This window comes from Rhinopithecus roxellana, chromosome 3 (assembly GCF_007565055.1).
Source record: "Rhinopithecus roxellana isolate Shanxi Qingling chromosome 3, ASM756505v1, whole genome shotgun sequence".
Classification (NCBI taxonomy): domain Eukaryota; kingdom Metazoa; phylum Chordata; class Mammalia; order Primates; family Cercopithecidae; genus Rhinopithecus; species Rhinopithecus roxellana.
In genome coordinates, this window is record NC_044551.1 from 115,184,915 (window position 1) to 115,199,894 (window position 14,980).

General features: G+C 50.2%; 1 protein-coding gene across 4 annotated transcripts in view; it reads left to right on the top strand.

Annotated features, from left to right (window-relative positions):
- Window positions 1-2,984: 2,984 nt before the first annotated feature.
- The window catches only part of P4HA2 (prolyl 4-hydroxylase subunit alpha 2), a 35,470-nt gene continuing 23,474 nt past the window's right edge, over window positions 2,985-14,980 (top strand). For 2 of the 4 annotated variants that reach the window (XM_010360009.2, XM_010360006.2), the window contains exons 1-5: window positions 2,985-3,118; window positions 3,665-3,800; window positions 12,183-12,282; window positions 12,979-13,075; window positions 13,480-13,631. In XM_010360009.2, coding sequence (XP_010358311.1) covers window positions 12,201-12,282; window positions 12,979-13,075; window positions 13,480-13,631 — 331 coding nt within the window. In that variant the 5' untranslated portion in view covers window positions 2,985-3,118; window positions 3,665-3,800; window positions 12,183-12,200. Of the gene's footprint in view, window positions 3,348-3,627; window positions 3,801-12,182; window positions 12,283-12,978; window positions 13,076-13,479; window positions 13,632-14,980 lie in introns of all 4 variants that reach the window. The other 2 variants (XM_010360007.1, XM_010360008.2) reach the window with 2 other exon arrangements.

Genomic DNA, 14,980 nt, shown 5'->3' on the forward strand with positions numbered 1-14,980 from the left:
GCTGGAGTGCAATGGCGCCATCTTGGCTCACTGTAACCTCTGCCTCCTGGGTTCAAGCAATTCTCCCATCTCAGCCTCCCTAGTAGCTGGGATTAAAGGAATTTGCCATCATGCGCGGCTATTTTTTTTTTTTTTTTTTTTTTTTTTTGAGATGGAGTCTCACTCTGTCGCCCAGGCTGGAGTACGGTGGCGCGATCTCGACTCACTGCAAGCTCTGCCTCCCGGGTTCACGCCATTCTCCTGCCTCAGCCTCCCAAGTAGCTGGGACTACAGGTGCCCACCACTACGCCCGGCTAATTTTTTGTATTTTTAGTAGAAATGGGGTTTCACCATGTTAGCCAGGATGGTCTCGATCTCCTGACCTCGTGATCCGCCTGCCTCGGCCTCCCAAAGTGCTGGGATTATAGGTGTGAGCCACTGCGCCCGGCTATGACCAGCTAATTTTTGTATTGTTGTAGAGACAGGGTTTCACCATGTCGGCCATGCTGGTCTCGAACTCCTGACCTCAGGTGATCCGTCTGCCTCAGGCTTCCGAAGTGCTGGGATTACAACCGTGAGCCACTGTGCCTGGTCTGTTATGGGAGGTTTTGACCTACACAGGGAAGTAAGGAAAATCTCTCTGCCTCTGAGGGAATCTGAAGGATTCTGAAGGTTTTAATCAGAGGGGGAAAATTTTTTTCTAGACAGACGGAACAGCTTGTACAAAGGTCTGGGGTGGGGAGGGCGAATGGCCAATTAGAGGGACTGGAAGAAGTTCGATGTGGTTACAGAAGTGAGCAGAGGCCAAACCATGTGGAACCTTATAAGCCACCTTTCGATGTTTCTCAAGATCAGTGCAATTTCCCATCTGCAAGTAATGGGCTCAGATCTGCATTTTGAGATCATCAGGGTTGTAGTGAAGGAGAGATGAGAGGGAACAAAAGTGGAGGAGTAGCCAGTTAGGAAAGTGTTGCTGTCACTCATGTGAAAAAGATGGAGAGAAGTGGGTGGATTAGAGGGAGATTTAGGGGTAAAATTGAACAGACTTGGGATAAAGGTGAAGAGTCTGGAGACGAGGGAGAGGGAGCTGCTAAGTATGACTCCTAGGCTTCTGGTTAGGTAACTGACGGGAAGTATTTCCTTTAGTACAGCAGTGAAGACAGTGTGTGTGGAGGTGGGAGATGTGGGGGAGAACAAGAACTCTGTGTTGGACATGTTGCCATTGAGGTGCTGTGGACACTCAAGTGGGGATGTACACTGAACAATGAGTTATATGAATTTGGGGTTCAGCAGTAAGGATAAGGGTAAAGAGAGAAATTTGTGTCACCTGCGTGTAAAGAGAAGAGGGAAATGGAAAGCCTAGACTTGAGCTTTGAGGAACCCCCAAACTTTACTAATAGGGAGAGGATGCTGAAGAAGCTTAAGCAGAGGTGGCCATAGAGGATGAGGGGAAACCAAGGGAAATCAGTGTTCCAGGGGGGCAGTGGCCATCGCTGGGTGTCAAACACTGCTCAGGGCCCTGGCAGATGAGGTCTGAAGAACAGCCGTTGAATTTAGAGATTGGAGGCTATAGTTTATCGAGACCTGGTTTGGTGCTGTTAGGGAGCTAGAAGGCTGATGGCAGGGCCTGAAGAGTGGGAGAGACAGCTCTTTTAGGGCCTGAAGAGTGGGAGAGACGTGAGGATGAGGAGACAGCTCTTTCAAGAAATTTTGCTGTGGTTAAGAACAGAGATACTCAGTGGGGTCGAATGAGGGTTTTGTTCCCATAGCAGAGACTTGAACACATTTATAGGCCAATGGGAAAGATCCAGTTGAGAGCGGATGGTTGAGCCTTCAGGAGAGAAAAGGAATGATCCATGGGACAAGCTCCTGAGAAGGGGGAGGAGATGGAAGGAAGCTTCTGTGCATGTAGCAGATGCAGGAGGGTTTCTGTGTGGTTTTAGCCGGGCTCGGGCCGGTGGCTGACGCAGGCAGGAACAGTGGCTCACCCATGCTTTATGTGTATTTCCGTGTGCGTGCTCTTGCTTTCCCCAGGTCTGGGCCGCCTGCCTGGCCCGTGTGCCACAGGGAATATCCATACTGGGGCCGGGTGGAGGCTGGGCATCTCCCGCTCTGGGCTTGCTCCCTGATGAGATTCTCAGACCGTGTTTCCCCTCATTCATGAGGAAGGTTCACAGAGCAGGCGTGGGAACTTGCCTGGCCGCCAGGGCCTCCTCCCGCTCAGGCTGAGGTTTACTGCATCTCTGTCCTTATTGCCTTCTAGACTGGATTGGCTCAACCAGGTGTCCACTCTTTTTGGCCCATGGCATAAAGAAGGGTTTGGGCAACCCACTGTGCCCCAGGTTGTTACCGCCCCCCCCGCCCCCCCAGCCTTTGATGGGTCCCCTTCTCATCAATCCATTACCCCTGCACATGCCACCAGGACTGCCTGAACTGCCAGGGACTCTCTGAACCCCTCTGGGAGCTCAGTCCTGGGAATGGGCCTCCCAATCTTGGTCTCCAGGGGGTGGGCCCCAGGTCTCTAGTCTTCCTCAGGGTCTTCTCCACTGGTCTGCCTCCTCTCCTGATACCCAGTTCCTAGCCGGGGTGACCCCAGCCTCCTGTGCTGGGAAGAAGGGGCCCGTGTACCCGGCAGGGCACCCCAGGCAATGGGCATGAGCGCAGGCAGGGAAATCCGTCAGACTCCAGGGACGCTCTCCCTACAGCCCCAGCGCGGGGATCGGGTCGTGGCGACCTCTCCAGGCGCCCGGGGGCTGGGGAGGAGGGCGGGCCAAGGCCCGCAGGTGGGGGGCGCCAAAGCCAGGCGGGCGCGGAGTACGTGCGGTGGGCTGCGGGCGGCATGAAGGGCGCGGGCCGCCAGCTCCGGCTCCAGCTTCACGCTCCGGCTCCCGCTCCCGCGAGGTCGGGTAGCCTGGGCGTTCCCAGGGGTCGCAGAGAACTGCGAACCCCGCCGGAGCCCCCGGAGCTCAGAGCCTGGACGCAGGCGGGCGTGTGGAGCGTGAGGTGGGGACGTGGCGGCGGCTCAAGTGGGCGGAGCCCCAGCCGCGGCCGGAGGCGGAGTCGCCAAGGGAGGAGGCGCCAAGCTGACCCGGCGACGCCGCGGGAGGTTCTGGAAACGCCTGGAGCTGCGAGTGTCCAGGTGAGCGCCCCGCCCGCTCAGCTGCTAGATGAACCCCAGGGCTAGGGCCGCCAGGCGGTGCGTTCTGCCTGCGCGGGGCTGAGAGGGGCCGGGGCCGGGGCCAGGGGTCGCGCTGCTAGCCGCCCGCAAAGCAGTCCGGGCCGCAACGCTGCGCCCTCCGCCCTGTTTCTGCACCCGTCTGGGTTCTTGTCTCGCCGTCCGCAAGCCTTCCCGAGCTCAGGGTGGTGAGGTCAGCGGCGCCCTTCGTGCGGTCCCCTCGGCGGTCGGGCAGGCCTGGGAACTTGGTAGCCCTTCCCTGTCAGGCTCCCGGGAAGTGGCGGCCTGACCCCGGGCTGCTGACTGTTGGGAGCAGGGGTGCGGCGTCCGCCTGGCCCTGAGGGGCCGCTTCATATTGGCTAGGCCCGTTTTCCAACCCCCCAAGGACTGGGAGTCCGAGGTCTTCTCCTGGCAGGGTCCAGCTTGGAGCCCATTAGATGGGTCATTGGATCAGAAAGTCTTTTCTCCCCCAGACATCCTTGTGGAACCTGCGTTGTTTTTCCTTGGCAGCCGCGGAGACCCGTGATAATTCGTTAACTAATTCAACAAACGGGACCCTTCTGTGTGCCAGAAACCGCAAGCAGTTGCTAACCCAGTGGGACAGGCGGATTGGAAGAGCGGGAAGGTCCTGGCCCGGAGTGGTGTGGTAAGCGCTGTGCTGGAAGGGAATGCGGGCTGTGGGTACTTGGTGGAGGACTGGCTGCCTCTGGCCAGGGGACTTACCGGAAGAGGTGACCCATGAGCTGAAGTGGTCAGAGGAAGGCTGGCAAAAGGGCACTGTGGACAGAGGAACAGCCTATATGAGTGGGAACAGAGACCTTGGCCAATGCCATTCCTTATGGCATTGTAGTGGAAGCAAGGTGATGGGGAAGGAACACTGTAGGGGATAGCTGTCCACGGACGCTGTCCACAAGACCCTGGAGTGAGACGATGTGCCTGGTACTGTGCCGTGCATGTGTAAGATGCCCAGTTGGCCCTCGCAGCATGAGCCTGGATCAGGACACTTCCTGCCTCAGGTACTGCTGGGCAGCCCACGTGGGCCCCTGGCCTTTGTGTTCTATTTGATCCTTTAAGATGGTGCAGGAGGATACAAAAAATTGGATGTGGTGGCGTGTGTCTGTAGTCCTAGCTACTCGGGAGGCTGAGGCAGGAGAATCACATGAGCCTGGGAGGCAGAGGTTGCAGTGAGCCGAGATCGCGCCACTGCACTCCAGCCTGGGCGACAGAGCGAGACTCCATCTCAAAAAAATAAAAAAGAAAAAACAGATGATGCAGGAGAGCATTGGGATCCCTCCCAAGACTGAAATTGTTGTCTTTTGCTGTAGAGTGACACCCGAGATTTGTGCTTCTTGATCTAGACTACCTGGGGCCTCACAGCCTCAGCCCTCTTGTAGGAGATCCTGTCCTAAGAGCAAGGGCTGGAGTTCATCACTTTGTAACTTGGGGCATTCTTAAGTATCCCAGACTGCAGAGATCCATTGTCCACCTAAGAATTTATAGGATGTTTTTGGGATCTGCTGCTTGTTCTCAGCCTATATCTCATCTGACATTAATGGGTTTCATAATTTAGTCTCTGTTAAATGAACTCGAATTTCCTTTGGCTTGTACTTAAACTGCCCCTGAAGTGCCCAAGGTGCAGCCTCTCACTGTGGTTCTGGGCCTCAGGGCCCAGTCTCTCTGTTTGCTTCTCCCCACTCACAGAATGTTTGATCTTTGGATTCTTTTCTTTTAGGGCCTCCTTGTTCTTACACAGTGGAGTGTCCACTGTGTGGCCCAGCCAATGAAGCCACGTAGCAAGGATGGAATGAGTTGGCTGGGGGCCTCATCCCAAAGATGCTGTCATACTGGATCACCCTAGTTCTTTAAGAGCTTAGCAGGGAGACTTGGTGACAGCTTAGCTGAGACATTGTCTGTGGCATGTGATAGGCCCTTGTATCCTGTTGAAAGCTCTGCATTGGGGTACTCTAGACAGTGCTTACTTAGTCACTGGTTTAGACTGGCCCCAGCTGATCTCAGTTCATCCCTTGAGTGCCTCCTGCCTGTTTGGCTTCTGACTAGAGCGTGCCTGGGGCTGGCACGAGGGAGGAGAGAGAAGAGGTGGCTAAGGCACTATTCTTGCCTGTGGGTAGCTTGTACTCTGAGATTGCTGCTTCATATTGGCAGCTGGCCATGTGCCAGGGGAGGAGCCCAGCTGTGAGTGCTCATCAAAGGAAGAGACTACGTGGGTGCAGCTCTGAGGAATGAGTCGGTTGAGGGAATCTAGGGTCTCCTCATTTCCTAAGAAGGCCTCCCTTTTTCACTCTGCCCTCCCACATCCTTGGGAGCGTCTGAGACTGTAAGCAAGGCCTTGGCTGATTTGTGGCCACGCTGGCTGATAGTGTGCAGAGGGCTAGGAGGTGTGTCTCTGGCTCCTGGGGTCTGTCAAGAGTTTACTGTTAGGCAGATGGAAGTTGGCAGGAAAAGCTGTGATGCAAGTACATGCAAGCCCAGCAGAGTGCTGGAGTGAGAGTTAAACTTCGGGAAAGTTGCTCACATCTAACAATTTGGACATTTGAAGTTCCTTAGGGTAAGACATCAGCCTGTCCTGGAGCAAAGAGGGCTGGAAGGTCCTGTGGTCTGTGGGCTTTGTGTTAGGGACATGGAATGAAGGATAGAAAGACAGTTTTTTTTTTTTTTTTTTTTTCCTCAGAGCAGAGGGGAATGAAAAGTCTGGATGATTTACTGGAGCTCTAGAAGAGAGTTCTTGTTCAGTTGGTGTCATTGCAGGGCAGAGGATTAAGTGTTTGGGTAGAATGCTCTCCAGCTCAGATGGAATCTGTCTGAACCTGGTAAGAGACCAGCATCTGCTCTGGACCTTTCAGGAAGTGCTTGCTTAGAGTGTGGCCTGTTTTGTACCTGGCACTCTGAGGGCCAGGGTGTAGTAGAGATCCTCAGGCCTGGGTACTTGCAGGAGCCTGGAATGAGCAGATCAGAGGCATGTAAGTGTGTGAGATCCTAGAGTATTGGTCCAGTCCTTCGCCTTTTGCTAGAGGACGTTGCTTGATGAGCTTTAGAACCAGTGATTGACCAGTTCCAAGGTTATCCCCTGAATTAAATGTTTCATCTCTTGTTGAGCTCCTGGGACGTGGAGATCGCCCAATTTCTGCCTTGTGTGCATCTTCACTGTCCCCTAGTCTGGACCTTCTTTCTCACCCAGGAATCAGCTGACTTGGGCTGGGCAGCTGGCTGCCTCAGGTCCACTGATGTTTCTCTGCTGCCCTTGGTACTAATGATTGACATAAATTATGCCTAGTGTGGGGCTACCTGCCAACATCTGTCATCATATTCAGTCCTCCAACAGCCCTATGAGATATAGGTCCTAGTATTGTCTCTATTATATACATGGGGAAACTGAGGAATCCTGTAACTTGTCCAAGGTCACAAAGCTGGGAAGTGGTATAGAACTGGGGTTTAACTTTTAGTATGTCTGACCCTAGGGCAGGTGTGCCTATCCATTCGACTGTACTGCCTTGCCCTGAGCTGGACTGGCTGGTTATTTGTGAGTGCTGTCTTGTCTAAGGTAGGAGTGACTGCCCATCTGAACTTAACGGACCATGGTGCTGTTTTCTGGGTCCATGTTGCATTCCTCCCTCTGGTGAGATCCAGCCAGGGATGTCATGGACCTGCTTTATGAACCTTTGGTGTAACCCATGATAAAGTCCTTAACCTGGGCAGGCATGCTCTTCCTGGGCAAAGTGTGGCTCCCCTGTTTGGGAGTCCATTGCACTTTAAGGTAACAGATAGATTACTGAGTAGGACTGGATGGCTGCAATATCTAGCAGAGTGTGTTTTGCGTTTGACTTTTGGTTCTGTCATTGATTTGTTGTCAGATGTCAGGTATGCAGGAAACCCTCTCTCAGCCTCAGCTGTTTGTCATTTGTATCTATCTTATATCTGAAATGGAGGTACTTATCTAGCTTAGAAGGTTTGGGTGAGAATTAGATAATAGAAATGAAAGATTTTTGGAAACAAATAGTGGTTATCTCAGACTAGGTTCCCAGAAACAGCCTGAGACAGAGCTTAAGTACTTAATGCTTTATTGGAAGGTGTAATTGCAGGACAGCCAAGGTGAGGGAAAAGAAAAGTGAGGTGCAGGCCCGTGTGATGGCTCAGGCCGTGCGATGGCTCCCGCCTGTAATCCCAGCACTTTGGGAGGCCGAGGTGGGTGGATTGCCTGAGGTCAGGAGTTTGAGACCAGCCTGGCCAATATGGTGAAACCCTGTCTCTACTAAAAATACAAAAATTAGCTGGGCATGGTGGCACACGCCTGTAGTCCAAGCTACTCGGGAGACTGAGGCAGGAGAATCCCTTGAACCTGGGAGGTGGAGGTTGCATTGAGCCAAGATTGCGCCACTGTACTCCAGTCTGGGCGACAGAGCGAGACTGTCTCAAAAAAATAAAAAAAGTGAGATATAAAGGAGGATGGGAGGTGGTGTTTTAGCAAGCTGGCTACTCTGCACAGAGATGTACTCGGTTACCCTACGAGGGCCCTTTGGTAGCCACTGGGGAGACCAGTCTGGTACTTCAACAGTCTGGAGATAGTGAGAGGAGCCAGAGATTCTAGCTTGGGCCTGGATAGTCTCCACCACTGAGCTGAGGCAAAGTAAATACCCTGGGACCTGGGAGACGGGTGAGACCAAGAGGTTGCAAGGTGGGACATAAGAGGCATCCAATATAGTGGTATATGGATTTTATCCTCGAGTGTAGTTCCCTTTTATGAGTTAGTCTCATTCAGACTGCCAAGTCTCTGCTGAGACTGTGACTGAAAACCCAACTTGGGTTTTGCATGTCGATTTTAACAGCCTTCTCTGCTACTTCATTGTCTAGTTACTGAAGCAAGACTTTGTGGTGGTGTTGATGGTATCCAGGTGGGAAAGTGGAAGTCAACCACTGTTCATGTACTAGATAGAGAATGTATGTGGATAGCTACAGATAAACATCTTGGCTTTATTAGGTTCTTGGTGAAGGAGAATATTTTTCACATAAAGTAGTTGTTGAAGATATGAAACCTGGCATGGTGAGATGAGGCTGGAGAGGGCAGCAGGGCCTGGTCACACAGTCAAAAGGACCCTTTGGGCTAAAGAGTTTGGACTTTATCCTGATGGCAGTAGAGAGCCAAAGGAGGGCTTTGATAAACCATGCTGGCTACTTTGTAGAGCAAAGGTGGGAGGAAGGCCAGATGAGATGTGGAGAGGCCAGTGTAGTGGGGGCCAGGATGGCTGTAGGGGAAGTTAGGGGTGGCTCAGATCAGGGTGATGACTGAGGCTCAGGAGAGTAGGGTGCCCCCCATACTTGCCTAGGGTGCCGTGACAGCAGCTTATGGGCCTGAATGGACATCCACATGCTTTGGTGGCAGGGTCTCCTGGAGCCTCTGGATCCTCTTAGGCTGAACACACAGGTCCTTTCAGCTCTGTTATCCTAGAGTTGGGGGTGGTGGGGAGCCGTGTCCAGTTAGGTTTTCCGCCTTCATAGAAGGCAGGCAGCTTCTTGTTCTGTGCCAAGCAAGACCAGTTTGTTCTCAGCAAGCTCATGTTCTGTCTCTAGGCTGTTAAATACATTGTTAAAACTCAAGCTGTTGCATTTGGGTTGCAGCTGGGAGCTTGGCAGAGGGTCTGCCTGATGAGGTAAGGAGAGAAGCTAAGGACACTGCTGGTTTGCAGCTGGAAACATCTTTTCATGGCCATTTGGCCAGATTGTCAATGTCTTTTCCAAAGATCAGGCTTGGTGGGACCTCTGGTGTATGTCTTGGAATTGCCCTGTGTTTAGAAACAGTGCCAGTCGCCTGATGGGTGACTCACTGTTGCTGGGATGTTGGCAGGTTTTGCAGGACCTCCCTGTGGGGGTCCAAACACTGGGGCTGGCAGGGCCCCTTTGGAGTCTATTTGAGAAGGACCTGCTTTGTTTTCTTTACATTTTAAGCATATGATAAAATAATTTTAAAAATTGCTATAGAATTTCTTGTAGAAAGAGTAGAGAAACAAATCAGCATAAAACTAAAAAGAAATTATTTCACCAAGATAGAGCCAGACGTATAACTCTTTTCTTGCATCTCTCTGTATACACACATACATTAATTTTTCCCTGCCAAAATGGAATTATAGAGTGCATATTATTTGGGGCCCACTTTTCTCACTTAACAGTATGCTTTGATCTCTCCATGTTGATATATAGTATTCATTCTTAATATACTCCATAAAAACTCATTGTATAGAAGAAATGTAAAATCTTCTATTGTTGTAGTTTCCTAATTTGAACAAGTCTGAGGTGAAGTATTTTTCATTGTGTTCCTGGTATGAGGCAGGCATTGTTTTAAACTCTGGGCATGCAGCACAGATAAAACTCAGTATTGGTTTTCTGCTCAAGGCTGGTGTCACTTTGTTTTTTATAAAAGAGAGTTTGACATTGTTCACCTCCAGACATATTCCACTTGGATTTTGAGGGTTTCTGGCAGGGCTTTTGGCAGCACTGGACACTTTGTAGGGGCACTCAGCAGGTACACATACTTTCACCTACTCTGTCTTAAGCTGTGCATAGTTATAAGATGGGATGGGAATTGGCCTTTCCCACATTGTGGGGCACAGTCCCTCTTGGATGCTGCCTCTTCCCAGTCTAACCCTAATTAGAGGACTTTTTGTACAGAGCCTTTTGAGTTAAGGGGCCCAGGCTTGGGAGAAATGGGGTAGGGCTCCAGAGTACCCTTGCCTGAGATGTCAGTGTTGATGTGGTAGTCTGGGAGCTGCTACTTGGAGGTGCCCAGCTCTCCAGGCTAGCAGAGTTAGTTATCCACTTTTCCCACCAGAGTAAGACTTTGCAGGCTCTTGGTAGGCAAGTCATCTGTGATTACCTGTGATTCTTTGAGGCTCTGCCCAAACCCCATCTGTAATTCTTTGAGGCTCTGCCTCCAGGCTGAGATTCAAGAATGGGCTCAGTCTAAGCCAGATCGCACATTCCAGAGAAATGACAGCTGGTATTCATGTAATGAAGAAACCTGGCTTTTCCCTGAGTGCTGTGAGGTATGAACCATAGATGATAGGAGCAGAATGGTTTGAAAGGAATGGACAGACTTCCTCCCTGGAATTTGGCCTCTAAAAAGGTATGCAACTGTAGCTGGAGACACACCTGGGGAGAGATGCTGGATTCCCCACTTCCAACCATGTCTGGTTTGGAATCCTGCCTGGGCTCTGTTCTCCTACCACCCCAGCTCTGAGGAGCAGTCAGCTGGTCCCTTTCTGTTCACAGATACATCCTCCCAGCTCTATGTTTTCACTGTCCCCTCCCTACATACATACAGAAGGAGCTGAGCCTGAGCCAGTCAAGTGTTTTGAGGAACAAGGAACAGACACCCAATCCCTTAGGTGTAAGGGGCTTGTGCAAGCAAGAGAGAGGCCTTCTGAAATCCTGGGATAGAGAAGACAGTATAGTAAGGCCTTGAAGCAGACCTGTGGCTAGAACTAGGAGGGCCTGGACTCTGCCTCAGGGCCAGCCCAGGCCTACTCACTTTCTCTTGATGACTTGCTCTCTTCTGCTGCTCTAACTCCCTAATGGACTGCTCAGCACAATACTGTCTACCCTGCAGCAGGTTCCAGATTGAAAGATAATTGTCCTGTGTGTCTTGGGACCCCTACACCTAGACTATGATAGGAAGACTGTCAGCTCTGCAGGCATTTGGCATAGGCATGAACACATGGGGCCATTCACTTATTCTTTCCTTGTGATAGAGGATGCCATTTGCAGATGGGAGTTGTGGTTGGCCTTCTCTGAGCCTAACCTAGAATCTCAATGGATTAGGATTTCTTCTGAAAGAGTAAGATGAGGAATGGTGGGTGTGCTGTGTGTCTAATCAAGTATGGCAGGCAAAAAATTGATGAACTGGCATTAGCTTAGACTTAGAATTCTGTCAGATAAGGCTTACGTTTTTTGGGGAAGCATTTGTATTTCCTTTGGTTTGCTTGTTTTCTCTTAGTAAATTTCCATTTGAGCACCCCCATAGGGTGCTCAAAAGCAGGGCAGGAAGAAGACTGGCAGAGCTGGGGTACAGATGGGTGCTAATCCTCCAGCACAGTCTAGCTACATGGCTGAGCTGGGAAGACGATATCTGAAGCTTCTGTTGTGGACTGAGGGTTACTGCCAGTGGGGCTTGTCTCAGGTTGTGCCTATTTCTGGGCTGATGAGAAGACAGTAGCTGGCCCCTTTCCCATGTCAGCAGCCCAGCCTGAGGTTTTGGCCATGTGTAGCATATTCATTTTTGTATCCTGAGTGCCTAGATCAGTGCCTGGCATCTGCAGGTCTTCAGTAAATATTTGTGAATGAATGGTGACGGGCCAGTGAGGACAGTGTCTGCCAAGGAGCCTTACTACAGGAAGAACACTGTCTGCCCAGGAGACTGTCTCCCCTGACTGCTCTTTCTCTGGCAGGTGCAGACTGGGAGGGGTTAGTTTTATTTCTCTTCTGGCTGGCCATCTGTTGTACACCTTAGTTTGGGTATTGGTACCCTGGAGGATATTGTGTCAAATTATCTTTCTGTTGTTGTCTCTCGTGTACTGTTACCTCCTTGTGGGCAGGGACTTGTTCCCTAGAACCTGGCGCTGTCCTGGCATATGTCTTGGAAGATAAGACAGAAACAAACAGCAGTCTGTGAAATAAGAAGGAGTGGGCCAGAATCTTGGACTGATAGACCGATGGAACCAGAGCTGACTACACCGCCCTGTGATTCCACCTTCCCATGGTACAGGTGGTTGCTGGGAGTAGAGAGGATGGGCTCTCTCCCTAGGGCATATGGCTTCCCAGAGCAGGGACCAGAATTGAGCACACATCACTGGCTGCGCGCGCTTTGTTCTTTCTGCTGTTTATCCTTTTTAGCTTCTGTGTGCTAGGCCAGGATTTTGGTATGTTTGATTATCTGCATATGTGTTCACATGCCTATGTGTCTCCTCACCTAAATTACTTTTTCATTTTGTTGATCCAGTGATTGTCATTGAATGCCTTTCAGACACTTCCCTCTGTGACCATGAAGCTCTGGGTGTCTGCATTGCTGATGGCCTGGTTTGGTGTCCTGAGCTGTGTGCAGGCCGAATTCTTCACCTCTATTGGTATGTGCCAACAGGACTGTCGTCTCCCTGACCCTTTGGCTCACATGCCACGGATATCTCTGGCTGCAGCCTGTTCTCATTTAGAGTGGGATAGCCTTAATAACTGGTTTTGACCAGTTCTGAGAAGAGTGAAACTGGCAGAGTTGCTATTTTCCCCTATACGATCCCAGTGATCTGGTTGTTCAGGAAGCCAACCGTCTGAATTGGGTCTTTCTCCCTGGGAAATGCAGGCTGCACTTGGGCTCTCTGGTCTTTTTGACCACCTTGCCCATGGACCAGAGAGTGGTTCTGAGCAGCAAATCCTTTGTATCCTGAGGATCAAGCTTTTCCTATCCTTCTGACCTAAAGTTCAGAGCTTTTTATCCTGTGATGTGCCCCCAGGATATCCATGCCCGAGTGTCATGACCAGCTATGTAACAGTTGGAGAATGAGATTTAGGTCTACTTCTTGAGTGACATCCAGTGCATTTATCTCAAATGTCCAACTGGTACCTCTGCCTCTTTCTCCCTGAAGTTGGGAGATAGGACCCCATGAGTGCCTAGGCCCCCTTTAACTCCAAGTCCCCATGATCCCCAGAGAGCTTACGTGTTCTTGTCCCAGGGGACTTGCTTCTGTGCTGGTATTCTGTGCTCCAAGGAAGGAGGCTGGACATCCCTCTTCTGTTTCTCACTGGTGTCTTTCTTCTCTCTCTTGCAGGTCACATGACTGACCTGATTTATGCAGAAAAAGAGCTGGTACAGTCTCTGAAGGAGTACATCCTTGTGGAGGAAGCCAAGCTTTCCAAGATTAAGAGGTGTCCTAAGTCCCCATACAATCCTTAGTTGGCCCTTCTTCCCTTCTGCCCCTCAAGGAACAAGGAAGCCACTCAGCGTACCTATTAGAGGAAACCCTTGAGAGGGTGATGTGGGGCTGGCCTGGTTACTTCATGTCAGTCCTTGAGAGGAGCTAAGTGCATGGGCTAAGGAGTCACTGTTTATTTTGTATTTAAGACCTTTTCCCTTAAACTGGGGGTCCCAGCTCTTATCTAGATTAAGGGGCTAGAAGGATCTGTGGGGAGTTACTGTATTCATTTTTCATTGCCTCTTGATGAAAAGGGCCCCAGCACCTGGCATCAGGGAATTCTCACCTGGGAAATTATCACAGGTCAAGACCTATGTGGGTGGACGCATTACTCTTCCTTTTCCTCTGGTTCCACAGCTGGGCCAACAAAATGGAAGCCTTGACTAGCAAGTCAGCTGCTGATGCTGAGGGTTACCTGGCCCACCCTGTGAATGCCTACAAACTGGTGAAGCGGCTAAACACAGACTGGCCTGCGCTGGAGGACCTTGTCCTGCAGGACTCAGCTGCAGGTGAGGAATGGTGAGCAGGTGCTTGAGTGAGCCCATATGTTCGTGTGCTCATGCCTGGGCTGTTATGTCTGAGCTTGTCTTGGGTCTGGGTGTTGGTGGGCAAGTGCATTATGTAAACAGGACCCTGCTGGTCTCATGGCTCTCTCCCTTCTCTGTGGGGACCTGGAAGTTGGCTGTCCTTGGTTTTTAACGTCTAATGATGGTTAGTTCTTTTTTTAGCGTCCTTTTTTTAGTGTCTGTCTTTTCTTATTTTTTGCTAATGACATTTTTCCGATTATGCTTTAGTGATACATGTTTATAGAAAAGTTGGAAAACACAAAAACAAGAGAATTATAATTCTTAATCCAATTGCCTAGTGGTGAGCATTATTAAAATTATAGTTTTTCTACCTATGCATATACATTTAAAAAATGGAACTGTACATACATACCAGGGCATGCAAACTCAGTTGCTTGGAGGGACAAATGAATTTACAAGTGTCAAGTGGGCTGGATGGTGGGACCAGGGCAAGTTGGGGAGCATAGGTCTCATCTAAATTCATTCCTATTCATATCTTTTACAAACAAAGTGTATCTGTTGGTAGATTTGTGGCAGAAGAAAAAATTCTTTCTGAATTTCACCATGTTGGCCAGGTGCGCTTCTTTGTATGCTATTCAGTATTCTTCTGCAACGTGGTTTTAATGTCTGGATGGTGATTACCTATCAAATGGTGATAATCTGTCATAATACTGTCAAATGGGTCAAGTAATTGGATATGGGATTTTTTTCTGAATTATCAGCACCTTTTTACATATTTCTTGGTGTATACTTCTGATTTTTTTTTAGGGTAAATTCTTAGAAGTCATATTTACAGGTCAGAGTGTGAACTTTTTAAAAGCTTTAAACTATACTTGATGCTTTTATTGTGATAATACTTTTTATGCCCTAATACTTTCCTGTCAATAAGAAGAGATGGTAGGGTGGGCCTGGAGGTGGGCTCTCCTAACTCCTAGCCCTGGGTTTAGTCCTCTGGACTCACTGCCTTTTTTTTTTTTTGAGACAGAGTCTCACTCTGTCACCAGGTTGGAGTGCAGTGGTGTGATCTCGGCTCACTGCAACCTCCGCCTCCGGGTTCAAGCAATTCTCCTGCCTCAGCCTCCTGAGTAGCTGGGACTACAGGCACGTGCCACCACGCCCAGCTAATTTTTTTTTTTTTTGGTATTTTTAGTAGAGACAGGGTTTCACCATGTGTTGGCCAGGATGTTCTCGATCTCTTGACCTTGTGATCCACCCACCTCAGCCTCCCAAAGTGCTGGGATTACAGGCGTGAGCCACCACGCCCAGCTGCCTTTTTTTTTTTTTAAGGGACA